This window comes from Fulmarus glacialis, unplaced genomic scaffold (genome assembly GCF_000690835.1).
Source record: "Fulmarus glacialis isolate BGI_N327 unplaced genomic scaffold, ASM69083v1 scaffold19875, whole genome shotgun sequence".
NCBI classification, from domain to species: Eukaryota; Metazoa; Chordata; class Aves; order Procellariiformes; family Procellariidae; genus Fulmarus; species Fulmarus glacialis.
Genome location: NW_009215204.1, coordinates 1 through 27,708, shown reverse-complemented (window position 1 = coordinate 27,708; position 27,708 = coordinate 1). Strand labels below are relative to the sequence as shown.

General features: G+C 37.1%; 1 protein-coding gene across 1 annotated transcript in view; it reads right to left on the bottom strand.

Annotated features, from left to right (window-relative positions):
* ANKRD31 (ankyrin repeat domain 31) overlaps nt 1-26,472 on the bottom strand; it is a gene marked incomplete at its 5' end in the record, with an annotated part of 36,411 nt that extends 9,939 nt beyond the window's left edge. Inside the window, 14 exons of the mRNA XM_009578869.1 lie at nt 119-178; nt 3,536-3,632; nt 4,651-4,791; nt 7,019-8,075; nt 10,649-10,745; nt 12,909-12,990; nt 13,766-13,869; nt 14,330-14,489; nt 16,458-16,600; nt 17,449-17,576; nt 22,706-22,961; nt 23,596-24,048; nt 26,342-26,360; nt 26,411-26,472. Coding sequence (XP_009577164.1) covers nt 119-178; nt 3,536-3,632; nt 4,651-4,791; nt 7,019-8,075; nt 10,649-10,745; nt 12,909-12,990; nt 13,766-13,869; nt 14,330-14,489; nt 16,458-16,600; nt 17,449-17,576; nt 22,706-22,961; nt 23,596-24,048; nt 26,342-26,360; nt 26,411-26,472 — 2,859 coding nt within the window. The remainder of the gene's footprint in view (nt 1-118; nt 179-3,535; nt 3,633-4,650; nt 4,792-7,018; nt 8,076-10,648; nt 10,746-12,908; nt 12,991-13,765; nt 13,870-14,329; nt 14,490-16,457; nt 16,601-17,448; nt 17,577-22,705; nt 22,962-23,595; nt 24,049-26,341; nt 26,361-26,410) is intronic.
* Between the last annotated feature and the right edge of the window lie 1,236 nt (nt 26,473-27,708).

Below are 27,708 nucleotides of genomic sequence, written 5' to 3'. Positions count from 1 at the left end.
GCTTTCCCTCCCCCACACAAATCAATTCCATGTCACCTACTTTCTTTTTCCTTTTGTATCTGTTGTACAGCCCTTGCACCCACCATTAGGTTTTTTAGGCAGTTAAAAAAAATCTTACTTTTAAATTCCCTGGTAACAGCTGCTTCTCTTTCAGCACACAGCAATGTTTTCACAACTTCTGTTTGTGGCAAGGATGGGGATTTTGGCTGCGTATTGCTCAGGTCAAAGCTCCCAAGAGGCTGAGCAATGGAGGCAGTACCAGGACTCTGACGGTGCTGGTTCTGATTGCTGGGGTCCCTCGTGGTAAAATTCTTTCCTGAGAGCATAAAAAGATGAAGACAACTTTGTTCTAAGAACAAACAGCATCATTTAACACTGGTGGTTTAATGGTTTAATGCACAGAGCAGTTCTGCTTTTTATTTTTCTTAAAGGTAAATGCTGAAATTTTCACTTAGCCTTACACCACCTAACACATGTAAGGGCAGACTTTCCTCTGCTCCTTTACCAGCCCAGCTGTAGCTGCTGTAAGATGATTGAGGCATTCTCTTTTTTTAAAATATATGTCTTCCTTGGCAAAATTACATTAGATGCCACGCAAATTTAACTTGAAAAGTAGCCTACTAAATATATGTGTGTTTCACTGCTTCCTTCCTTCCTTCCTTCCTTCCTTCCCTCAAGGAAAACAGAAACATACAATATCACATATGATCACAGCAAAACTATTCTCATTTGCTTTCTTGGAATCTTATTGAGCTCAGCTGCTCATTTTATGCTAGATACCTGAAGTAACACTAACATAAACCTTAGTGGTTCAGCCACTAAGAAATCATCTGGATTCCCTTGAAAACACTCTTTATTCCACACAACTAAAGGTAAGCAAGAGTTGTTCTAATCTTTACAGGTGGTTAATGGTTATTGGGGGCAGTAAGGGATCGCCAGAGCACAAGAATTGCACTAGTCATGTCGTTTTCCAAAGACCATCTTCCTGAAATAGCAATCTGCAAAATGAATGTACATAACGCGCTTACTGTAACAACTGGATATGCTTTTATTTTAAGCCACTTTGCTGAAATTTCAATGTGAAATATCTAACACCACCATCTGCTCTGCAACTGACATCTGCTCTTCAGCTGACATCTGTTTCTGAATCCTTGTTATTCTTGGTCATTTTTAGTAAACATTATGTCATCATTACATGTATCAGAAAGTACAGAGGAATAAATTCCAAGCCATATAATTCCAGTCTCCTACATACAGGTAGTCTAAAAGTACCGTTTATTTTCTTATATTTAGTTCTCACTCAGACTTGAATACAGTAATTCCTGCTTTCTGCTAGCGAGATCCTAGAAGAGATTAAAGGCTCAGACTCAAAGAAGGGACATAAAGTGAAATTTAGTTAGGATTTAGATGGCTAATTCCAAAACTGCAATCTTCTGTTAATTCTGTATTGGTCTGGGACTGCTTTACTTTATGGGCTCTTCAAGCTTTTTGCATTAATGTTCCTCAGGTACCTAAAATTCTGCTGTTATACAAACCTGGAAGGACCTTGATCTCAACCAAGCTGAAAAGCTGGGACATTTCTTATGCTGGCAGCCACAGAACAGCAACTCCTTCACTTGTCTTGCCTAGGGACCTTGATTTGGCAGAGGTTCTTAGGACATGCTTCCTAAATTGGGCTCTATACAAAGTTCAGTGACAGCTGCTTCTTTCTATTAAAAGATGGCTAGATACAGCCACTGCCTGTACCATTTTCTTCCCACTTCCCCATCCTCTTCATACAGTAGCTCAACAAACACTGAGCTAAGATATGGGAAGCTGGAAGGAGTGTGGGGGTGGGGTATTTAAAATAATAGCATTCTCCTCCAAAAATGCTCGAATTATCAGGCCCCAGTCTTCTTTTTTAATGATGCTCTGGGATGCATAGAAAAAAATTCAATTCATTAATATAGAAAGAAAAAAAGAAGATTGGTTCTTTACAAAAGCAGGATAAACTTCTATTATAAAATACACACAGACTGTAAGTATATTAGAAAAATTAAAAAGTGCTTGGGAATGTCCCCAGGCATGCAGCACAGAATAGCTCACATCCACACCAGCAAACTTTCCTGTGCTTTCGAGCAGGCTGGCTGCAGGCAAAGTGCCCACTGGGAACAGCCCTTGGAACAAGCTAACTCCTGAACCGGGCCTGGAAACCATTCGGGAGCTGCCCAATGCCCGCAACTGTTCTCATCATACAACAATGTGGGTTAATCCTCATCTGGAATGATTTAAGGCACTGTTTAATTTCCTACTATTATCTGGCCATATAATATCCGAAATGGAACTGAAACTGAGAACACTTTGGCTTTCCCTCCCTCAACTTCTCACCTAGGGCTAATGGTTAGGCATTACTGTGATCTGAAATTACATGTGACACAAAAACTTCTTTAAATTTTGATTACCCTGGGCTATTTGTGAAAAACAGGGGAAAAAAACCACTTATTGATCTTCAGGCTGATTTCTGTTTGTCAAGAGTATTTTTTGAATAAACGGATTTCTCTGTTTTAGAAGTTACAATGTTTATCATAAATTTTCCATGAGAGGAATAATTTACAAGAACTAGTAAAATATTCAAAAGCCTATTAAAAATTTAGGAGACTAAATCAATTTTTAAGTCACTTACACCTGGTATAAACTTAAGTTACTGAAGCAGGGCAACGTAAACTCATCATCTGCATGCTCTTAGCCTGAAGCAAATACCAGCAGAACATGGTAGTCTGAATATCAAATTCATTATTTTGAATTAGTATATTTTAATTTACTTTTAGTATGTTAAGAAGAGACCAAGCCTGGTATCCCAGTTCATGTGAGGTGCAGTGTCTCATCAAATTAACAGAACCAATCACAAAAGCCCAAAAGCTTTTTGGACTCCAAGTGCAACTGGCTGTCAAAGGGACTTGGGTTTCCCTGGGAACACATTACTTATCAAAATTAGGCTGAAGTTCTTAAGTCTGCTGGGCAGTTCCGAAAAAATAGCTCAATGTAATTTTGTCATATCAATGCACTCTGTTTCTTACAACTGTTTATTTTTAAAGAATAAAATATCCCCTTAGTTATTACTGTTGATTGGAAATAGTGGGATTTCCACCAACACAGATTATTTAATGTGATTTTAAGATGTACATGAGATTAAAATTTATGCTAGTGTATCTGAGTTGCCAACAGAATAAAAAAGTATTAAATTAGCCTATTAAAAACTTCACTTCATATATTAAATATTTTTAATGCAAAATGTCACATAAGTATTTTTTACATAGCAACCAAGTCATTAGTAATTATTCTCTTCACAGAACCAATTTATGGAAGAAAAGAAATGTACTTCTTTAGAGATCATATGTAAGTTCTGGCACTATTTTTCAAGCCCAAGATCTGTGATAAGCACGTAGCCCAGGAAAAAATCAGAAAGCAATAGAGGAATTTTGGAATTTAAGCTCTTTAGAAATCACTTTCTGCTGCTTTCAGTCATGGTGAATTTTAGATTTTAAGTGGTACATACCCAAAGGCTCTCTTTCTTGTGATGGTAATTCCAGGTCACTAGAAACTGACACTTCTTCAACAAGAAATTTTGACAACTGTGTCCCAAGATATGTAACCTGTACAAAAAAATCTAAATGGATAACTGGCCATTTTAATTAGTGTATTTTCTGATAGGTGTAAAAATTTTACTTCTCTTACAAAACTGAGTTTATGCACTTAATGGTCTAATCTGTGTCTGTCCAGATCAGGGCAAGAGAAGGGCAATGAAGCTGGTGAACGGTCTGGAGCACAAGTCTTATGAGGAGCGGCTGAGGGAACTGGGGTTGTTTAGCCTGGAGAAGAGGAGGCTCAGGGGAGTCCTCATCGCTCTCTACAACTACCAAGGAGGTTGTAGCGAGGTGGGGGTTGGTCTCTTCTGCCAAGTAACTTGCGATAGGACAAGAGGAAATGGCCTCAAGTTGCGCCAAGGGAGATTTAGATCGGACATTAGGAAAAATTTCTTCACTGAAAGAGTGGTCAGGCCTTGGAACAGGCTGCCCAGGAAAGTGGTGGAGTCACAATCCCTGGAAGTATTTAAACGATGTGTAGATGAGGTGTTTAGGGACATGGTTTAGGGGGCACGGTGGTGTTGAGTTGACAGTTGGACTCGATGATCTAAGAGGTCTTTTCCAACCTTAATGATTGTATGATTCTATAAGATCAAATTCTGTTAATTTGAATTCTAAATGAAAAAAGCATAATACAACCCATCTGCAAAGCTCTCTAAACTCTGACAGTATTTTTGCAACATTTGTCCTTTACACTCTGATATTTCAATAAGCTTGCTCCTTTTTATTCTAACTACCTTTCAGCTTTTTCTGTCAGTCTCTTAATCATCTTTAAAACCACTCTTTCAAAGCACTGATAGCTTACAGAGTGGGCATTCCACATTCTCTCAACACTCGTAACTAGTTCATCACTCTACACTAGAGCTATGTAGCTCTTTCTTTGCTGCTTATTCATTAAGAGTAAAAAGACTTTTTAAAATTTAGGCTTGTACCCTCTTCTGGTTTAAGAACAGTAAGGAGATCCAGATTTGTGAAATTTGTTATTGCCATTTATTATTGCTATTTTTAGGAGTAAAATCAGGCCTACCTTATTCCACACATACTTCCATGTCACAGAAATATCACTTCCTAATAGGTCTTTAACCCACTCAACTGGATTCTGAAGTATTTGTCTCTTACTGGTTCTGATCTTGCCATTGTTTAAGAGCGTGGCTTTATGACTAAATTCCTGAAGAAGATAAATTAAGAAATAATTTTCAACTCATAAATTAACAAATCTGAATTAACATCCTTAAAACATGAAAAAGTGCTGAAGAACTATATAGCTGAAAAGTTGCAGCTAATTCTGGTTTTCTCTGAAAAAAATTAAAGAATTTAATGCCGCTATCATAAACTGTGGCATGTAAAATAAGAGGATTTATTCCACCAGAGTAAGATGTTTTGGCCACCCAGACACCACTGTCAGAGGACAAATCTCCCTATGTGTGTTTATCAGAACTGTATTTGCATCTTGGTTCCTCTTAGACATAACAAAGCTGTGACTAAGTTAATTTGCAACAGTGAACTCAGGAACTCACAAGAGGAAAGTCTGCGCACCAAGAAACTGTTACTCAAACGTAATCTGTCTTACACATGTGGAACAAATGTATGCCACAGTGAAATTCCAGCAATGATTCAAAGATGAAATATATTTGCATAAAAACTTCACTTATGTCAAGGGACATCACTTACATGTTTTAGGAGGAACCTGGCAGCCTTGTCTTATGCAAAATTAAGTATAAAAGAATTTATTGTTACTGCCTCTTTGATAATGCTAGTACAGTTCTCCAAACATATGCACCTCCAGAAGCACGGCTTATAGTTGTTTACAGTTCAGTAAATTATGATTTTGTTATACTGGTCGCAGTTAGGCTAACACAGCTAAATAACACAAAAATTAGCTGTTGGTAAACTATGTTAGAACTTAGTAAGGTTGCTTAGCATGCGTGAGGTTAAACAATCAGAGTAAGAGAATGATCCACCAGCAAATACTGAACCTCCTCCTACCATATCCACTGGCTTGGGATGTCTATAAGAATCTAAGATGTTTAACCCAAATATTTTGATGAACACTCAATTCAGTTCACAGTTTCATAGCTTAGGTCTACAGCACTCAAAAACTGCATTCTGCCTGCCCAAAGCTAACCTTAAGTAAGGACTATGTACTAGCTGTATGTTGTTATCAAGTACATCTCTATAATGATAAAGAAGGAAACTTTACTGATCATCTCCTCTTTGCAACGCAGTAGATGCTGACTTCTAGACTTCAATCTCTATAGCACTGTCTTCCAAGACATAAATGAGTGTCGTTTTCATTCTAGCAAAAATCACTGACTTCTCTACACTCCAAACATCAACATTTCAATACAGGGTTATAATTCCTTAAGATCCACATGCATCAAGCCAGTATCACAGATAACAGTCTTAAGAAATGACAGTAAGCATACTGAATTCTTCATCCTCCCATTTAGCCATCTTGAGATTCAGAGGAATATTACATATCCTTTAAAGAAAAGAAGCATGTGTATGTACTTATGACATGGCCTAATGCAGAGGCTTGTGACTTACTCACGCTGCCTTATTTTACAAAACACAAGACCACACAAAATGGCCACTCTCAGCAGAAAAGCATTCCCGAGCAGATTATAGTTGCAGAAAAAGGAGTCTTTTCTACATTAACTACACCTGGTGAGTTGGCTGAAAAGAACCTTTCATGTTTTAATCAATATGTTGCCCTGGAAATTAACTAGCTCGTAGCTGGGAATTCAGTCAATAATTCCATCATTTGCTCAATACCAAGCCAGTCCCCTGGCAGCTGCCTTGCAAACCTACTCTGTATTTGGAGGCACAGGGGCATGCTTTTGTATTAAAAAAAAAGCTTTGGTTTTTTTTCAAATATGGTTCATACCAGACTGTAAACTATAGAATCAGCTGGCATGTACGCAAGTAATTTTGCTTATATTCATGTCTATCACAGCACTTTGAAATCCTTGATGTCACATTTCTTTATTTGAGGGACTTGATAGTTGCTTCCAAGAGTCACATTAAGTCATAAAAATCTTAACGTTCCCGCTCTTTCCAATATGAAAATCAAGTATTACACAATGTAGTCCAACCAATGATTCCACTCTAGTTCTAACAATAGAAAATGTTAACAAACTGATAATGCAAAGTTAAACACAAATTTCACATATGCAATATTCTGGCTGTTAAAATTATGGGCTGACAAAAGACATCATCCATAGCATTTTCCTTTAAAACCCATAAAAGATTATCTGTAACCAATGAATAAAAATTTTCAACACTAAGTGCTGAAGATGCAGATTAAACCTTGAGAACTGCTGTTTCCCCATTTTAGTGGGCTTTTTTTTTTTCATTATATACTAATATTAACATCATTATATCTCAACAATTACCTGCAGTTTGAACTCTAAAACATTTTCTCCCGGCTTAATCCTTCCCGATTCAAGTAGATCTATCAACTGAAGCTTTTTCCTATTTTTTCTTCCATACCTCACTTGTTTTTGTTCACATTCCTGATTACTGTAGCCCTGGGAAGATTTCTCACTCAGGTTTACTGGATCATCTGTATTTGAGGTAAGATTTGTAAGCACCGAGTTGGCATTAAATGAATTCTCACTACTCTGAAAGATCATTTGCTGCAGACTATTAGGGAAGTTCTTTGCAGATGTTGACAAAATTACTTGCTGCTGCTGCTGCTGGAAAGCTTCTTTCTTATTTACATATCTGTGTAGATTCTCATCTGTAAGAACCTGCTGGCAGTCACTGCCTGGCTGACAGACATTGTTATTGACAACAGTGCTTTGGGGTTCTACAATATTTAATGCATTGGTCACTGAAATGGCCTTTAAAGACTTGTTTCCTTGTTCTGCAATTGCTACACAATCAATGTCTTTTTGCTGTGAGCACTTTGTTTTAGCAGTGGAAACAGTAGGTTCTGAAGGCAATGTCACCACTTCTGCAGCATTTGTCAGCTTTGTCATGTTGTCGAAGGGATATTCTCTTACCCTGTTTTCGGATGCCAAAGCATGATCAGAAGCCTCTTTGCTTCTAATTGCTTCTTTATTTGCTCCTGTCTCATCCAAGCAGATGTGTGGATGTTGGCTGCATTCCTGAGCTGAAAATCTATTTTCTAAAGAGAGATGTGCTTCTACTCTGTTTCCATTAGGCATACTGGCACCAAGCCCCATACTAAATGTAACTACATCAGGAGACATGATTTCATCAGCAGTTAAAATTTGTCTTTTATCATTTCCACAGGAAATAACTAAGTTTGAGATTTGCTTCTCTGAACATGATGCACTGAACACTTGCTTTGTTTTTCTGTAATTTTGTATTTTTTGGACTAATTCTTCCTGGTTTTGGGCAACAGTCAACAGACTCTTTTGCCTAGAAGCAAGGTTAACTAATTGTTTCCTCAGTGCTCCTTTTTTAAAAGATTCCACTGAAGCCCTATAGAAAATAAAAAAAGTAATAATAAGGACACCAGAGTTGCTGTAAACACAAAATAAAAGCAGTTTAATAGACATAACCCACTAAGAACAGGAATATGTTTCAAAGGACTCTGCCAACACCTAAAATTTGAACAATCTTTTTATCATGTATGAAGTTTATAGTTCAAATCCCAGGCTTATGCACAACAAACTGTAGAATCCCATCTAGAAGTAGGATGAAAAGCATCAAAACTTCAGTAATAACCTTGTCCTCCTATAACACCCTTAATTCATAGAATCGGAACTGGGTCTGTATTATCACTGGCTACTCTTTTATTACCACAAATCACAATAGTTCATTGAATTCAATGCCTTTGCGGCTCTAATTTGGAGCCTTTTAAAATGAACTCAGGATGAGCTACTGAAGGATGATACTATCAGAAAATTTTTATGGTGTACACAACAAAATATTTTGTGAAGCCACAACTGTAATAATACCACATGACCATTAAGAAAAGAGGACAGAGCAGTTTAGGATGTTGTATGCTAGTTTGGGAATGTCTGTCCCTTCATCAAACTCTGCTCCTTAGCTGAGCTGGTCTCCCTGTGAGATTCCTTCCCTGGGTGACTTTACCTCCTTCCTGCTGGAAGGGAATTCCGTATTTCCCCCCTTTCCTTTGGCACAAGAGCCACCAGCCCAGCATAATATTCCTTTCTCCTAATTCCCCCTCATGTGAAAAGTGATTGCATTACCACTCTGGCACCATGCTGGGAAGACAGGGGAGTACCACAAGGTGTGGAAAAAGGGATAGCAGCATGGTTTGCTTTTAACTCACAGGAGAAGTGCCATGAAGTAACACCATCCCAGTCTTGGAGGAGAGAGACTGTGAGGGGATCAGGACAGAGGTACAGCAAGACTAGTTGGTGCAGAACAAGGACAGCCAAACCACAGCGTGACAGTATTGGTGTCTGTACTGTGATATTGCTTGCTATCGCATGTGTTTAGAATCCATGATATGATCAACGTATCAGCATATAGTCAATAACTGATATGAGAAAGCCTTGACAACTATGGACTCCTACACAGGCCAGTGAGGCTTGACACACTTTCCTAGCAGTGTTTCTTCAGGTAAGTTTTGTTGCTTTATTGCTACACAGGTACTGAAGAAGCCACAACTAAAAAAGCAAATACAGTGTGACTAAAATGACAGAGGCAAAGTAACCTACAGTCACTAACCAATACGATGCTTTTTTTGCTCATTTTTCTTAGGTGAGAGATACATCTTAATATCTTCAAAGGAACAGATAGAAATGGCAAAGTGTTAGTAGTATCTCTCCCTGGGCTAACTAACTGAACAACAGAAGGATGGAAAATGTGATGATGCCTCCTGATCTTCTGTACATTTATGTATCGTGTGACAAAAGCTTATATGCTAATTAGCTAAAAATAAAATGTTCACCATATAAATAATAAAAAGGAAATTTAATGTAATTTGGCATGTAGCTCATTCCTGTTGATGGATAGCTGTTGCACTAGCTGCAGGGTAACTGCAATACCGAGAAATATTTATCACTTTGCTCTGAAACATAGTTTCACTCTCAATATTATAAGGCAGATAAGTTTGTATAGATATTAATTTTACTGTTCTTGTTTCTTAATTCAGTCACTAGTTTGTTCACAAGGATGATCTGGAACCCTAACTTCTCTTTACATAAAACACTCTCTTTTTTTTTTATTATCTGTGTAATCTATGTATCCTACATATTATAGCTGTAAAATGGTCCATGACAGAAAGGTTTCAGTCTCTTTGCTCAACCAGCCTGTATGTTTTGCCATGGAATTACCTGAAAGCTGTACACTGTTGCTTTTACATGACCAAACAAATACTGTTCACACAAACAAGATGTAGACATTCTCATCAGATGGCCTAGAAGCATCCACTGAACACAATGCTACATTGTTAGCTGAGCACTCACCACATGACCAGCATTCAGGTAGTCCCTCTTAGAAGAAGTAAAAAAGAGGCCTTGTGAGAGCTAGCAGCAGGAAGCTGACAATTCACATAGTCCACACTCACACTGAGGTGAGCACTCCCCGCTCACAAAAAAGAAATGTCTGCAAGTATGCTTCAAGCCATTGCTCTAAATGGCTCTTGTGGGCTGTTGGTTGAACACTCCCAATCTAGGGGTGCTAAAGAAACAAAACCAGAGGCAGGGACACTGAAAGTAGTGTCTGAGTTGCTACTGCTTTCCTCCATGATGCTGCAAAAGTAATCTAATTGCTCAGTACCTCCACGTCCTAATTTCTGCTTAAGTATTTTTCCACACCTTTTGTATGTTCACTACCTAATTTCAATGCTCACTGTGTGCACAGTAACTGATTAGTATGCGTTCGCTAAACCCTGAAGTTCTTCCTCGATGTAAACTCTTACTGGAGGTAACTGAAGCCAATATCTGAATGACATCGCAAAATCTGAATTAAAACCACATAGTTTTACTTTCATGCTACTGTATGCTAACCTTCTAACAACGTCTAGCACTATTGCTATAAAGAATAGCTTTCCATAAATACAATCCTTGTATTCTACTTACCTATATTTTTTAGCAAGTGTATCCCTTTCTGTTTTCTGTTTTGCAAGCATTTCATTCAAAGTATCTTGCATCTGAGACAGCCTTTGGATGTATACATCTGTCCAATATTTTGATATAATCAAAATGATGATGGCAATAAGCAGTAGAAAATAATTATAGTAGTAACATTTTTTAATGTAGCAAATACACAGCCAAAGTATGAAAACATTGTTACAGCAGTACCTTATACTGTCATGCATACTGATAGCTCATTACAAGTAGAGTACTTTTAATGAAATTCTTCATAGAAAGAATTAAAAACAAATTTAAATTAAAAGGAAATAGCCCAAGTACTGGAAAATTTTGAAATGCAAGTGTCTTGTGTAGGAAATTACTAAGAGAACAGGATAGATTAAAGAACTGACCTATGGATCATAAGCACTCAAACTTTTGAAGTTCTTTCTGTTGCAAGGAGCTACATAACATGACAATTATATGTGAGGCTACCTGCAGAAGTTACACAATCTTAACAAGGTGGCTAAAACCTTTATGTTTGAAGTATTATAAAATAGTTTAATGAGCTTAGACTGTTCCAAGTTACATATAATGGTAAAAACATATGTATCATAGTTTTACATAGTTTCAAACCCATACTATAAAATAAAATGAATTATAAATTGTCCCTTTTCGTCAGCTATATTTTTCTAAAATAAGAAGAGCAATTATAAATTCTTCTTTATATGCCCTCTTAGCCATATAACATAAGGGAGAGCTCAGAAGTCATGACCAGCAGATACCACTGGGATAATATGCTGAACATGTAATCTAATTCCTGAAATTCTAAAACAGGAAATACAAGCTTTCCATAATCATGAAAAATGGGAAATAACAGGATTAAAAACGGTGTTTATAAAATGTATCCCCAAACCTGTTTTGTAGTATCCACCAGTATTTACTTACTTATTAAAATAGAAAAATATGACAATATTGCTCTTATTAAGGCAGCTTAATAGGGAATTTGAATCTATTATTTACAGTAGGTTTACTGCATGCAAATACCTTAATGATTTTATTCTGTGTTTTAAGTTCGTCAATGTACTTCTAGGTTCTTGTTCAGTCTTGTGCCTCTTGACAAGTAATAACTATGATTTAGTTTAAAAGGTGCTAGATTATTAATGGTTTTGTCAGTAGTGGTAACAGATCACCATGTTCATTTCTCTCATGCCCCTAAACAGGAAAAGTCTGGTAGTTTTATTTTGCTCATTTTTGAAATTGCACCTATCCCTGTCTATAGGCTTCTGCCTATTGTATCATGTACCTGTTTGTCAAACATTTTTCAAGAAAACATACCGATTTTAATTAACAGCTCATACGCCATAAATTTGAGTTGGAAGCTACAAATATGCCTAATTCCATATTTCACATTTATTTTTAAAGGGATAAATCGACTATTTTAAATATAATTTGAAAGCTCCACCCTATATTCAGGAAAATAAATTTTTAAAAAACCCTTCCTTTCTGTCAGGAAGCAAAACTCTTCCATGGGCATGAACTGCTGCAAACTAAACAGCCCTGCCTAGATGGCAACGGCAGCTGGGGCGAGAGACTTTGGTCAAAGGGATTCCTGCAGCTAGCTTTGCCACTTGAACAGTCATAGCACAGACACAACAGACTCAAAGTGCCACACAGCACCAGCACTGTGATCTCCTAGGAAATCAGTGTCACTTAGTAGGCTCTTGAGATTAATCTGAACTGAGATTTGATTGCCTAAGACAAATTACACCTCCGGGAACCAGCATTTCTGAAACTGCCCACCATCCACAGTGTCTGCCTTAAAGATTTCTCTTTTTTCCCTCATAAATTATTTTAGGCTCCTGAAAGTCCAGCTGCACTAGAATGAAAATGCTGCATCTGTTACTTTACACACGGACATAGCTGTTCTTGATCATGGAGGGGCTCATGTACTTGTAACTGAATAATGTTGCCAACAGTGTGCATTCTCATCTAATGATCCCTTCTTATATGATTAGGTTGACCTGAAACACATGCCTCCAAGTGGCATGCTTCCTTTTTTTGTCATCATATTCATTCCTACGTAAAATGGAAGTACTTCAGGAAACGCACTTACCTGGGAGCTGTTATTAAAATCTTACTTTCTGAAGCTGTATTTTCCAGAGGACATATTCAAATATATTACGGGCAATACTATTGCAAAAACAATTATATTACCGAAGATATTTACCCCCCCAAAAAAAGTGAAACAACTTGAATTTACGTGTACCTGCATCTCTGGAAGTTCTCAATTCAAGTAGCAACAGTTCTTTTTGCTTCTCTTCTGCATCTTGTATGGTAGCAACAGACTCCTGTTAACAAACACAGAAATGACAGTAAGAAGCAGAGCCAAATGCACCACATAAAACCATGATGTATGGCCTGCAGGGTAATTATTGGTGGACTCAAATCATTCCAGGCAGGGAACTACTGTGTAAAGGCAACGGGGGCACTGGAAGGATAGAAGTATATAGTGCCAAGGGTATGCTCTGCAAGGGGCTGTCACAGCCTGGTTTTGCCCAGGCATTCAAACTAGTCCATGCTCAGAGTCCCACCTCTGAGCGCACTGAAGGGATTAGACAGTGAATTTCACCATGACAGCATCACCTGGACAACGTAGACATAGCCTACAGATACCAGCAAGAGCGCTCTCCTAACATACAACTTGTGCAAAAATCTTCCTAGCTGTTTTAAATTAAGATTAAACAATTCCTAAATACCTTCATTATCATTAAGAAAAATTATTACTCTTTCAAGGAGCCATTTCGGAAATGTGATGAAAAGCCTCAGGATTCCTGGCCTTTTTTCTATTCATATAAGCAGTAAGAAATGTATGTAAGTATTGACTACTGTTTGCACAATAAATGTAAGTGCACAGGAATCATGAACAGAGAGAAGTGATAATATACATATTTATATACTGTAAACCACAGCTTAGATACTGTAAGCCTCTGCATGCTGGTTTTTTACATACATTCCAAAGGGTTCATTATTTAAATGATATATTCATGTTACTCAGTCAGTAAATGACACTATGCAGTACTACACCATGAAGCAGTTTAACAAAACTCTGTTATCTATACTTACCACACTGTATTTCCCATGTTGTGGCTCCAAAGCTGCATCATCATTTTTACAGCAGTCGTAACAACGACGTTTTGATCTTCTTGACCTAGAAGGATATGTCCTCTCTGCACGATTAGGAAAAAATAAATAGAATTTAAAATGAATTTGCAGGAGCATAATAGGTTAGATTAGCTAATATAGGTTACAAAGATGCAATGACAGATCACACCATTAAAAAAAAATCTTGTATGTGCAAATGAGATCAAATTTAGGTAGCATAAGGAAATCAGTCTTTAAAGCTACCACTTTCAAAACCACAAGGTTCCTGTGAAGGGAAATAAAGATAATAACAAAAATCTGAAGAGCTAAATATGTCCTTATACCTCATTCTCTCAGGGAAAAAAAAAAACCCTCATATATCCTATTTTCTGAAAATAAATAAATAAATAAAATTCAGTAGTTAACAGAGCTGAAAATATTAGTGCCAGGCAATATGCAGCTCCGCAAATCAGTAGCATTCTAATGTACAGTTTTTCCTTAAGACTACAGGATAATCCTATGATTTACGTTACGAAACCAACATACCTGTAACTTCAGTAGTCTCAACAGGAAGTACAGAGTCCATAGCACTGTAAGACTTCAGCAGTTCTTTCATTTCATCATCACAAGCTTCATCCAAAGCACTTTTCCCTGAACCATCCCTCTCACAGGGATTTGCTCCATGCTGTAGTAGAATCCTGACCGCCTGTTATATATTATTATTATTTGTATTGTGATAATTCTTGTTGTGGACAACTATATGTGTTGTATCTATCATAAATCATAAATAATAAAGGTACAAATAAGATACTCTAAAACCCGTTACACTTGCAATCCCAATTAAACAAACAAGCTTAATTGCCTACTATCAACACAGACTTGTATCTTACACTTCCAATTTTTCCATTAAAATACACAAATAATTCACAACTTGTCATTAAAACTGACATCTTTATGGTATTGTCATAGAGAGCAATTACAAAACTTCATATAACTAAATTAAAAGGAACGGGTCAACTGTATTAAGACCAAAGTGCAGAAACGTGGATTTTTTTTCCTTTGAGTATTTAATAGTGGTTTTGTTTTTTGGTTACATGCACTGACGATTTTTTTCCTAATTCCAAATCACTTGCAAGCCTGCTTAATTGTAAAATGTGGAAATGAGATTAGTGGCGTTGGGGGAGTCATCTACCCCCTAAAATTCAGATCATATGAAAGTGTTGACGAGGTCAGAGCTTGGATGGTAAAGAATTTTCATACGTATGATTTCTCATCTTTAGTATTTCTTCTTCTTTCTTACTTCAGAGTGCTGTTAAGTATCAGAAAGTATCAGAAAGAGAATACTCTCTAGAAGTTCAGAATCTTCTCCATCAGTTTTCCCCCACAATACTGAATAATAGCTTGTATGTTTTCAAGAACCCTACTGATAGTTTGGCACCAGGCCTGTGAAATCATCCCCTTCATTTTATCTCTGCTCACAGAAAAGATAAATATGATGAAATATCAGCTCTTCTGACAGGAATAGAAGTGGTATATTTGAGCCAATCTGGTATCACTTTTTTACGCTCAGTTCCCTGGAACTCACTGTGCCAAAACAACATTTTATTTATTTGTGTGCAGTTCTGGGCCCCACACTTTAAGAAGGGTGTGAAGGTTCTTGAATGCGTCCAGAGGAGGGCAACAAAGCTGGTGAAAGGGCTGGAAGGCATGTCCTATGAGGAGCAGCTGAGGACTCTGGGTTTGTCTAGTTTGGAGAGAAGGAGGCTGAGGGGCGACCTCATTGCTCTCTACAGCTTCCTGTAGAGGTGCTGATCTCCTCTCCCTGGGATGCAGTGATAGGACGTGTGGGAATGGTTCAAAGCTGTGCCAGGGGAGGTTTAGACTGGACATTAGGAAGCATTTCTTTACCAAGAGGGTGGAACAGGCTTCCTGGAGAGGTGGTCGATGCCCCAGGCCTGTCAGTGTTTAAGGGGTGTTTGGACAATGCCCTTAACAACATGCTTTAACTTTGGTCAGCCCTGAATTGGTCAGGCAGTTAGACTAGATGATCGTTGTAGGTTCCTTCCAAGTGAAATAGTCTATGCTATTCTATAGAACTATAGAATGGTTTGGGTTGGAAGGGACCAGTTAATTAAAAAAAATGGTTGATTTTTAAACAGCAGGCCTAGGTTTTTTTCTTCACAAAAAAGAAATTTTTTACAATGACAGTGGTGAGACACTGGAACAGGTTGCCCAGAGAAGCTGTGGATGCCCCATCACTGGAAGTATTCAAAGTCAGGCTGGACGGGGCTTTGGGCAAGCTGACCAAGTGAAAGATGTCCCTGCCCACAGCAATGGGGTTGGACTAGATGATCAAATTAAGAATGCTCAATTTCAGTATTATTTTTAAAAAGCCCAATACGTGGGAGAGAACCATGGAGAGCATCTGAATTTTTCTCATTTGTCTGCTGGACTAAAAATGTCAACTAACTGTACAATTTCAACTGTCACTATTGAAAAATACTTCTTTCTCTAATTTTGATCACTTCAAAGAATATTTGTTTATTTCCTAAATGCAAATCTACACTAAAATTGCATTAATAACTTTGACTTCCCTTTTTTAACCAGGATTTTGCTTTGCTGACCCTCGTCTGGAAATCAGGCTCAGGAAATCTAATGTAAAAGAAAAACATACCTCCAAATAATTGCCAGAAACAGCATCATGTATTGGCAAAATACCATCCAGACTTCTGCTGTTAACATTAGCACCAGCTTTCAGTAATTCTAAGATCACTTCAGTAAATCCACCATTAGAAGCTTCATGAATTGCTGTCCAACCTAATAAAAGCAAGATGACACATACAGCATGCATCTGATTTGGAAAGATCATACATTTATGAAAGTATAAATTTTGCTGTGTTTGCTGTACTATAAGCAAGGACTACTCTCTTTAAGATGAATCTTATACAAACAATCGTCTTGAAATGCCAAGGTAAATTACTTCCTGGGTAATTCAGTTTACTTTAGAGAAAAATGCACCTAAGATTAAGCAGAAAAATATTGTTTACCCTTCCACTACACTACTAAAAATAATAAAAGAAACAAAACAATAGCGTAGAAAGACTCTAAAAACTCAGAAGCATGATATTAATAGTCTGATTTCTAATCCCAGTGGCATTATATAATATCAAGTCGGCCAGGCAGCCAGAATAGAATACCATCCATTCTGAGACTATAAAACCAGAAATGCATTATACATTTAGGTAGGAAAAAGAAAAAATAATTTTGTCATCTGATTCTTGTCATTTCTTAAGGAAGTAAGATTTATGTGAATGTGCTTCACATGTGTATATATTCATGTGCATAAGCATTACTTCTGCCTCCGAACTTTCAAATCCACTTTCCATACATATCTCTCAAAATGTGCTGTTGAGCAGAGGAGCAAGACCCGATTAATGCCCCTGCTGAGAAAAAGGCTGCATTAGCCCCATGCTGAGACACAAAATCCAGGGATTCACTGACTGTGCTTGCACTTGTTGAATGACTTCCTTTCCTCCTCACAATTATATCATAAATCAAGAATCCATAATTATATTAAAATTACACTAATTATATAAAACCATATATACTATAAATTATATAAAATTGTATCACAAAACAAGCCCGTAAGAGAGTAATTTTCAAACCTGCATAGTCCTGTTCATTGACACAAATTCCAGATGATATTAGAGTTTTCACCAAAGACAAATCTCCTCTCCTAGCAGCAATATGCAGCTGAGTTTCCCCTTTTGCATTTCTCTTCTTTTTCATCTTTCTCCCAGCTCTTGTATCACAGGTACCATGTAAAATTACAGCTTCTTTTCTGGTAGATAGGGAGGATCCTAAACACATATTGAGTGTTCATTAAGAACTAAAAAAAATGTTTCATTATAAACAAAGAATTAAGCTTCATAACTCATTTGAATTAATGTAAATGTGTGCAATACTGTTGCCTAAATTATTCAATAACATTAATTGACTACATCAAAAGATTAGAAGGTACTGCGTTAACAGCTCAGATAACAAACAGACCCTATGCAAAAGAATTTACAGTTCAAATCTAGATAACTTAACAAAGGTACAATGAATTAGGGATCAACGAAAAAGAAAACAAGGTTGAAGTTTTATACTGTATAGAGGTAGGGAGTATGTTATGTTTCTCCATGGACTGCTTTCAAGTTACCAGGCATGCCTGCTAAATCTGTAAAGTACGCACATAAAGGTATTTAAGAAACTATATAGAAGTGAAGACTTGACCATCACGTCTTTTCCATTCCTCATTCTGTATCAGGGAAGATATCAGGTTTCTACATAAGGTATTTTTACAGCTGTCATGTGAAAAAGTCCTGTAGACTGATTACAAATCTTTGATTAATGTCTAGTGACATAGCTGAACTGCCTTTTAACTAAACCTGTGCAGGATTGGACCCATAATTGTAAATAAACTTGATTTAATCCTTCTCTTATTGGTTCACAAAGCAAACAACTTTAAATTTATCACCGGATGGGTCCTAATTCTGAGGCTTCAGGTTACCGACATATCAAATTGTAGGAGATACAAAGGAAAAAAAAAAGATTCTGCATATAGAGTAAGGACAACGCCTTCGCCCCAAACTGCAACCAAAAAGACAGGGTGTATAAATCTTCAAAAGCTCTACCATGCATGTTAGCTTTTTTTTAACTCCTGTTCCTGCTGTTACAATACTGTGCTATCAGATTTTTTTTAAGAGTTCACTGTGTTCTTTCTCTGATTTCTTGAAAATCTGTAATTTGTCCAAAAAAAGGAAAGTGTAAGGCTTTAAATAAGCATTTTGCAACTCTTATCCATGTTTTTTTAATTATTCCTATGAACAATTAGTTGCTGCATCCCAAGTATTTCCTCTTCCCATCAGACATGCTGTCTTCTCAAATATTTTCAGTTGTCAGTATCCATTGCTATCTAACATCTTCCATGATACGACAGCTGCCTTTCTTCAGGCTCCTCCTGCCTTCTGGAAAATCTGCTTTTCCAAGGTTTCCTTTAAGGTAAACTACTGAGCTTGTCATCCAAGACTGTTTGGAAGAACATGAAGGACATACTGCAACTATATTAAAGGCAGACATATAGTGAGGATATATCCATACTAATTTTAAACTAGCTTATTCAGGCACTGCTGCAGCCAGACTATGGCAGCATGGAGCTCACCGTACGCTATTCTAACTTGTCACAAAGCATTCAGGTGGCCCTCTTTGCATTGGGGGTCCTTGGCCCACACCGTATTGGCAACCAGAAGAGCTACAGATTTCTTTTTAAAATGAAAATTGAGATTCTAGAGCACACAGAGGGGACACGTTATTGAAATACTCCTCCAATCTCAGACCTACTTTTCTGTAAGACAATGTAATGTGTTTTGTCTAAAAGCTTCTGGGTCTCAACTCCCAAAGCAATCATCCACTTTCTGGTTCTTCCTTTTCTTCCCCTTTGATTCATGGGAGAATGTCCTAGGGACTCTTTAGAGATTAGGAGAAAAAAAAGGAGCACAACAGCCCATTAAGCTAATGACCCTTAGCAATATCAGCTGCAAGTGGACAGAAATAATTGCAAAGTTTTCCAGTTAAACTGTCATGCACAACAGTTTTCTTCATGGTTGTTAGGAAACATTTGCAAAAGCATAATGGGACATTGGTATGTGAATCACAAAACACTGGTTCTCCGTGGAATGCATTGCCAGGTGGGTCATGAGCAGGAAAGATCAGGAACTTGGCAAACACAAAAATCTAGTCAGCACAGGTACAAAGATAAGATGGAGAGATTACAGTAACCAGCAATCAGACTAGATTAGGCTGCCATATATTTCAAGGATATCTTCCTTCAAAAAGACATTTGAATACTTTAGCATTGGTCTGTAAGTAATTCCTTCCACAGATTGAACTATAAGAAAAGAATCAAGCTGTTTGTACCTTCCTTCTGTAAAAGCAGAATAGGAATGTTGAGAGCCTAGTAAGTGATTGACTGTACATGAAAGTGACACTGCGTCATTTAGGAAGAAAAGATTTTTATTCAAGAATAGAATAATATAAGGAAGACCACTGGGACACAGGAAGAATCAGATGACATACAAAAGCCAGTTAATGACAAAAAGGCATGAGATAGCAAAAAAATCTGAAAACCCCCCAAGTCAGAAAACATTATCCCACCTTCCACTTTTTTCTGCTGCAATCTGAATGCCATTGTCCCTGTCTCCAAAGCTATTAATGCCTTCAACTGTACGAAGAGCTAGACTTTCTCACATCACCTCTCAAACAGCAACATTCTCCTGGCGTGAAGAAAATAATTAAATTTTAGCTGAACAAAATATTACCTGAAGAATCTCTTTTGTAGGAAAAAGTAATCTGTGAAATGCTATTCCAGAGGAGACCAAAAAGTAAGACACATGTTTGGAATAAAGTTTTTTTAAAAATCATAATTGTATATATAGGAGGCAAAAAATATAAAGGAAAAAAATCCAAAAATGTATTAATGCACATAGACCTTACTAATAAAAATTGAGCAGGAATACAGGAGCTACAAAATTAGGGAAAGGAATAATTTCTATGTTCAATGTTTATTCTTCCTATAATTAGCAGTGAATGATGACAGGTATCAGATATACCATGGATTTTTTTCCAGAATGAAGTAAAAAGGCATTCCTACCACAGGAGGAACCAATTTGGAGATAGAAAGCTAAGTACTGACACTGTCAAATACTGGAGAGCGGTAAGTAACAAGAACCACCTACTCCTTTCCTTCTCCCTTCAACTTCCAAAAGAAAACATGAGCTTGAAGTCCAGAAACTCAAGAGAGCAGAAACTTAAGATGGGTTGAAAACTAGCAACCACCTGAGACAGGATGAGGAAACAGTATTCTGTACAGCTGAAGGCAGAAGAGGACAAGAAGACTGTGACTATCAAAGAGAAAAGGATCAGTGGCAACTTCACATAGTTTCCTATGTATGTCTTTTGTCATGTGTACAGGACACTGCAGAGATTGGCTGATAACTCCTTAATTCAACTTACAAGACTAGTGAGCATCCAGACAAAGACCCAAAGAGCAAGAGGATACTAAGCAAACAACAAAAACAGGTAAACAAATGAGTATATTGATAATATGTGTGCAGATGTATTTGTCCGTATTATGTGTGCATATATGGGTGGTATGTATATTTGTTATATGAATTACATTTATACACGCTGTTATGTACACTGGTTTTAAAAGCATTTAATGGATGTAGGAGCATGAATCCCATTGTTTTTCAAAATATGTATGATATACTTAATGCTAGCATTTATTTACATGCCACTCAAAGGCAACCAAAGTATGACCAATAGACCCCAGCAACACATAACTGCAGTCCAAGGAAGAAACTAAAATTTTTTGCTGCACACACTTGGAAAAAATAAATCAAATGTTATATCCACACACAAATACATATGCACTCACACATACTTCTATAAACCTATTTATATAAAACCCACCTTTTCCTATGTATGTATATACAAAGCATACATTTACACTGACACAGTAGTTACTTGAAAGGGAAAGTTTCACAGAACTAGAAACAATTATAAATAAAAAACAGTTTGAAGAAAAAATATCAGCAGAAAAATATGAAAAATAGCAAGGAAATATTTCACAACATATCCCACACTCAAGATGAAAAGCTGCACCGATTCAAAAACTAACCTGGCTTAGGAAGCGAATTAGAGAGCAACAGTAAATGAGAAATTAAAAAATGGGAAGTGAATGGTAGCAAATATAAATAAGGAGTTGTAGAAAACTGCTGTGGAAAACAAAAGAATACAAGGACATAGTCACAGACAGCTAAGGTCCTAAGAAGGAAGTATTTTAAAATCTATCAAAACCAGAAAAAGTAATTTCCCAAACTCTTAATTACTAGAGAGAAATGACAGAATTGTCTAAGATAATGAGAAACAACAAATACTCTATTCTGCATCAAGGCAAAGCTGCACAAGAAATTCCTATCATCTAAGGACACAGTTCTTTTCATTTCAACACAAGTTAAGGAGAATGCCAAATGATACAAGGATAAACATTTTTGAATCAGCGGTCCAGATATATTACATTTAAACGTTTTAAGAGAGGAAGGATCCCATCTGAACTACAGGTTTTGGTTTTAGTAAGTCTTCAGTGCTATGGTTCTCTGGTTCCAGAAAGAACCAAAGTACACAAGATGACCGCCAGCTTTACCAAAAAAGCAGTAAGTGAAAAACACGTGGGGGTTGTAATGAATAATCAGTTGGACCAGGGCTCTATTGTGATGGTAAGGCTACAAGATAAATGCAAGTCTTAGACATGGGATGAAACGGCTAAACAGAAAGCTGTACGTGCAGGCAGAAGAGAATATAACTACCAGACTAGGTTTGTTTCTACACTACAGCTAAACCAAATGTACCAGTACAATCAGAGCCTACGCTAACTTGTGCCTGATAAGGATATAGTCTATAACATGTAAGTGGATATATGTGTGCCAAATATACGGAGAGCCAGATTTTCTTCTTTGATCTGTGATACTTAAAACAGTTAACTGAGGACCAATTTAGTGTTATTTTAAACTATCATTTATGTAACATAGTTAACTAAGGACCAATTTAATATTATTTTAAGCTCTCGGTTATGATCCTGCATCCCCTCAACCACAATGCTGAAAGACCAATGAATATAACATAAACAAAACAGAGTAAGTATGTGCAGTCTGTAAAATGGAGTACAGAAGTTCTGGAAATATTTCAAATATTTGGAACTCACTAGAGTATTTGCTCAACATGCTATACATGTTTTTCCAAACTTTCCCTCAAGTATTACAAAAAGCCTTCTTCATGTATGTCTGGAAAAAAACTCCACTGTTTTTATAAAATATTATTTACTTTTCACCTGATTTCTTGGATGTTTGCTGTTCTGTTGCTTGACTGAATTGTGATTGATTAGATGAAAGTTTGTTTTTGCTGCTACAGGAATACGAGGCTGCCTTTTGGCTTGTCTCCTGAGGGTCTAATCTTACTCTTTTAGTTTGGACTACTTCTGTCTCAGTAAACTGAGAAAGCACGTTGGTCTTTGCATTTCCTTCTTCTCCATTTTTGTCAGTGCCTTCTGTTCCACTTACTCCAGCAAACACTCCTTCATCTGTTGGTTTAACAAAAGAACTTAAAAGTATCCATAATATATGGATATGGTATATTATATCTGATATTAAAATGAATGTCAAAATCACCACCTAGTCTAGGTTAAAAAATGCCTGCAGTAACTCACTCAATTTTTGAAAATACATTAACGTAATAAATCCTTTATCCACTATTCATTGTATGTTAATGTACTGAGATTGAATCCAAAACAATTCAAAGATTCTTTTGTGAAAATATGGCCTTTATTGATTCTTAGATATTAAAAAAAAAAAAGGTACTTAAGAATTTCATCCTAATTATTGTAATGACCATTGCGATCACATTTTGGTAAATACAGTGGGAACTTGGATATAAAACAGCCCCCAAAAACACAAAGCAAAAATTACTAACTAGTTAATCTGGCATAGTAGAATGTATCACAACACATTCCATGTGTCTGCTATTTATTTATGGCAAAATACGTTCTCTGGAGACCAACAGATGGGGGTTTTTAATAAAATACACAGAATGCTTACTACAGACTCATAAAATAATTATTTTCAAACAAAACATGGCACCTGTTTTCTGGGAGGTTTCTTTCTGCATGTTTTCCACAATCTGCAATGAATAAGGAGACTTGCTGTCTGCATTAACACCAAAATGCAAATCTGCTTTTGAATTGGTCTCCTGAAGATCCTCTCTCTTTTGTCTAATTTGAAGTCTGTCCTTTCCATCGACCTGTAAAGCTATAGGCTCGATCTCTAAACTACTAGCATTTTCAGTTTCAATGTGACATCCTTCAACACTTTCTTCTGCATTAAGCAGAATCCTCCCTCCTTTCTCTGGTTGTGGAACCTTTTGTTCAATGGTGCTTAGTACACCACTGGTAGAATTATTAGGACTTCCAGAAACACTTTCTCCATTAGTAGCTGCTAAAAGCTCATGTGCTAACAGTGTTTCTGTATTTGCTTGAAGTGTCTGCTCAGCGCAGCTGGTTCCATCTTCAGATGTATTAGTATAAATGTTTTGCACCTCATTTATAATAGTCTCTTGCAATATGTCCATGCTGTCTGAATCCATAAGATTTGCACACGCTGGTTCTGACTCATCTGTCTGTAACAAAATATGTTCAAACAAAGGCAAAGAGTTTTAAACTTAGAGCCGATCCATTAATTTTGTTTCCATCAACATCAGATTTAACTTGATTTGTCAAGTTTTGCAAAGAAATAATTCGTTCTGACGGTATTCTCGTATCAGTGTTTAGACTCCTGTCACTCAAACTACTACTGTTATTCTGCTTGAGACTATGTTGATCACTGTCATAATTCTTGACTTCCTGTTGTAACTTTAAAACAGATACATTGTGAGAGGAAGTCAAAGCAAGTAAGTATTGACTGTGAATGAAGTTCTGTTAAACCAGTAGTCTGAGAATGCTGTGCAGACACTTTTTCTCCAGAAACCACTGATGTGGGGCAATGCAAACTGGTGATGTCCTCCCCTCTTACAATAGAAGTTGCTGAGCTTCCACCAGTTCTGCCCTTTTGTTCTGTAAATGGATTTTCACTGTTACCACTGTTGAACTCATGTTCCTGTTACAATTCTGTCTGACTTAATGCAGTTTTCTTACCACATTAACTGGGATACAACAATTATGATTAGAAACAGCAACAGTGTGGCCCATTTCATTAGGTCCAGCATCAGGAAAATACATTTTCTGTAATTTAAATGTTCCTTGGTTTGTAAGTGGACCTAAACATGAGGTTAATCTAACATGAGACATTATTTCTGAATAGTTTTACTCTTGGCTGTAGCCTCTGCTACATGAATAGCAGATCTATTTGTCTTTTTTGAACTTGTTTCTTTTTCATTCAGTTTTCTGCCTTCAGAATCCTGAAGAACTTTATCTTTTTTATATTTCACCAAATTTGTTCTTCGGCTTTTCTCATTTTTAGCAGAACTTCCTTTGATGCTTTAGTATTATCATGTTGAACTACGCCATCTGCATTTAATTCTATCTACAAAACAGGGCATATTCTTAATTTCATTTTCTGATAAATTGCTTTATTATATACTAAAAGAAAACTGTGCTATTATAAAATTAACTGATTTCCTCTGCCTGCGCAGCTTTTTAAGACAGCAGGACAAAGAAATTAAGGAACTAAGAAATACCTATACAAAAGTGTAAAAATTAACGGGTGAAATCCAATGATAAATATTACTGAAGTGCTTTACACTTTTATTTATTTCTGAAAATTGAACTGGTTTCAAATTAATACTCTGCCTTTAAAGATTGACTTTGTGGTCATATACTAGAGCTACAGTTTCACATTTCCGGCAAACCTGTCTGCAATGATTCTAGGAAATTATAAAGATAGGGAAACAACACAGCAAAACCACACAGAATTAACTCATGGCAATCTCACAACAAAACTGCTCCAAAGGCCAATGACTAACTAGAATTATCCTGTTGATTACTTCATATCTGGAGATAGAACCAGAACACAAACACTGCAACAACTCACACAACTACTGAAATAATGAGTTACACAGCCACAGTAATAAGTTTTCCCAATTAAATGTTTACAACACCTTCTACTTGAAGAGTATCCTTCATCAATCAACTGATGTTTTAAAGTGTAATCTAAGACTATACACCATGGATGTTGTTATAGCATAACATTTTTAAGGACACTGTAGACTGCACTACTGTAAGTAAGAAGGACAGTTATCATTACCACATAAAACTTTAGGAAGCAAGAATAAAGTGTCCGTACACACTGCAATATATGTTTCAGATATGACCGGTTATCATTGTTCAAAGGGGAGAAAATGAGAGGGGGAGAGCACAGCTTTTAATGCCATATGTGCTATATGCAAACAAACTATGACCCAAGTGACTGATCATGATGTCTTGTCTTCATGTGAGGCACTAGCTCCTGCATCTTACTGAGGTCTCATGGCATAACTGTGCAACCCCTGTGCGAGACAGTGGCTCCCTAACCCTTTCCTATTGAAACCCAATACAACCTACTACACAGAGGCAAGAAGCAGCTATCCTACTGCTACAAGCAGGCAACATCTCGCAGTTTCAGTCAGGTTTCTGCAAGTACAAAGAGGCACTGATGTATCACGCTCATTGTAAATTACCTCTGCAGCACTTGCAAAAACTCAGCAAGAACTACTGCTCATGAGAGGCAGCTGATTGCCTCTGTCTCGCATCTTCATGAGGCTGCAGCTTATCCCATGTATCAGTAAGGATCAGCTTGCTAAAGAATTGGCATAACATTGAATATCACTCTGTTTCAGTCCCTGCTCGGTATGAAGCATCTAGTACGTTATGTGCTGGTTTTGAAAAACATCTCACAAATAGTCATCTGCTTTAGTGTACTGAAGACTGCTAGCAGGCCCTTACTGAAGACTGCTAGCTAGCTCAGCATCAAATTAACATCAGAATTCTTTGTAAAGATGTACCTGGTGCAGGTTTGTATCCTCTACACTTTCAGTATTTAACATATTCTTTGAATGACCTCCACCTGAAATGAAAATGAAAAACAGAAAGAAACCAGAATTGAAAAGAGACCGTAATTCTTTACTTTACATATATACCACCTTGTGTCCACAATCTTGTGTGTAACAGTACTTACCACATTTAATCCAGACAGATTATCAAGCCATAAGGGCTTTATTAGAATCTAAACCATATCAACATATAAAATATATATTAAAGTCTTTGTGATTTGATATAAAATCAAAAGTTTGATCTTTGTTGCAGATGGCATCTTGTACAAACCAGGACAGGTGAGAGTAAAGTATGACAATAGGCTTCCAAATTTTTTTGAAGATTAGTGACCTGAGCAATTCTTTTTGAAACTTAGAAGAGCTACTACATTTCCCTAACTTCTAACAGGCTTCCCTGATCCCCAAGAGACTCTTCTGAAGCCGGTGATGGTGGGACGGTAGCCTAGCTTACATCCTTCCCTGTATAGTGTATTTGGGCAGGGAAAGGGATGGAGTAGCTAAAGCCAAGTCATTGGTGTAAAAATAGGCAAGGATCTTCCCCAGCACCAATTCAGTGCCTTGCTGGTGGTGCAGCTACCCTGTGTGCTGACAAAATGGCATAAAAAGAGTATAGTAGCTACCAAGATCTTACTCTAGATATTAATATACTTACTTAATCCATGCAACTCTATGCATTTACTTCTGGCCAATATGTTCTTAAACCTAGACTAGCCATACCACATTGAAAAAAATCTAGCTCATCACCCTTTGTTATTTTGTACTGCAACATGAACCCCAGCCCTCTAGGATGCAGCCAACAACCCACGTTGGAACCAGCCTTAAATTTAACAGGCATTTCATAGCATGGCAGCTCTTTCTCCACCACTTCAGGGAATCTGGCATGCCAGATGTTAACTCTAGCCTTAGGATCATGGTTAGTCCACCGGATCCTGCCAGTCTTAGTCCTAAATTAAGCCCAATGGCTGAACTATTGAGCACTGATTAAACCAAACCCTAATCTAAACCATAATTTTGAACATATTTTTAGCCCGTCAATCTTTGTAAGGCTCAGAATATCTAGATGACCTTTGGTGGCTGCAGCCCTAACCTCTAATCATGGGACCTCCCAAATACAGGAGTCCCTGACAGGCTAATCTCTTACGGTAGCGTTAACCTTGGTTTCACTCACATTTGACGCCAGTAACTCCTGCCTACTTCTACTGCCCTGACTCTAAACTTACGGAAACATAGAATTATAGAATGGTTTGGGT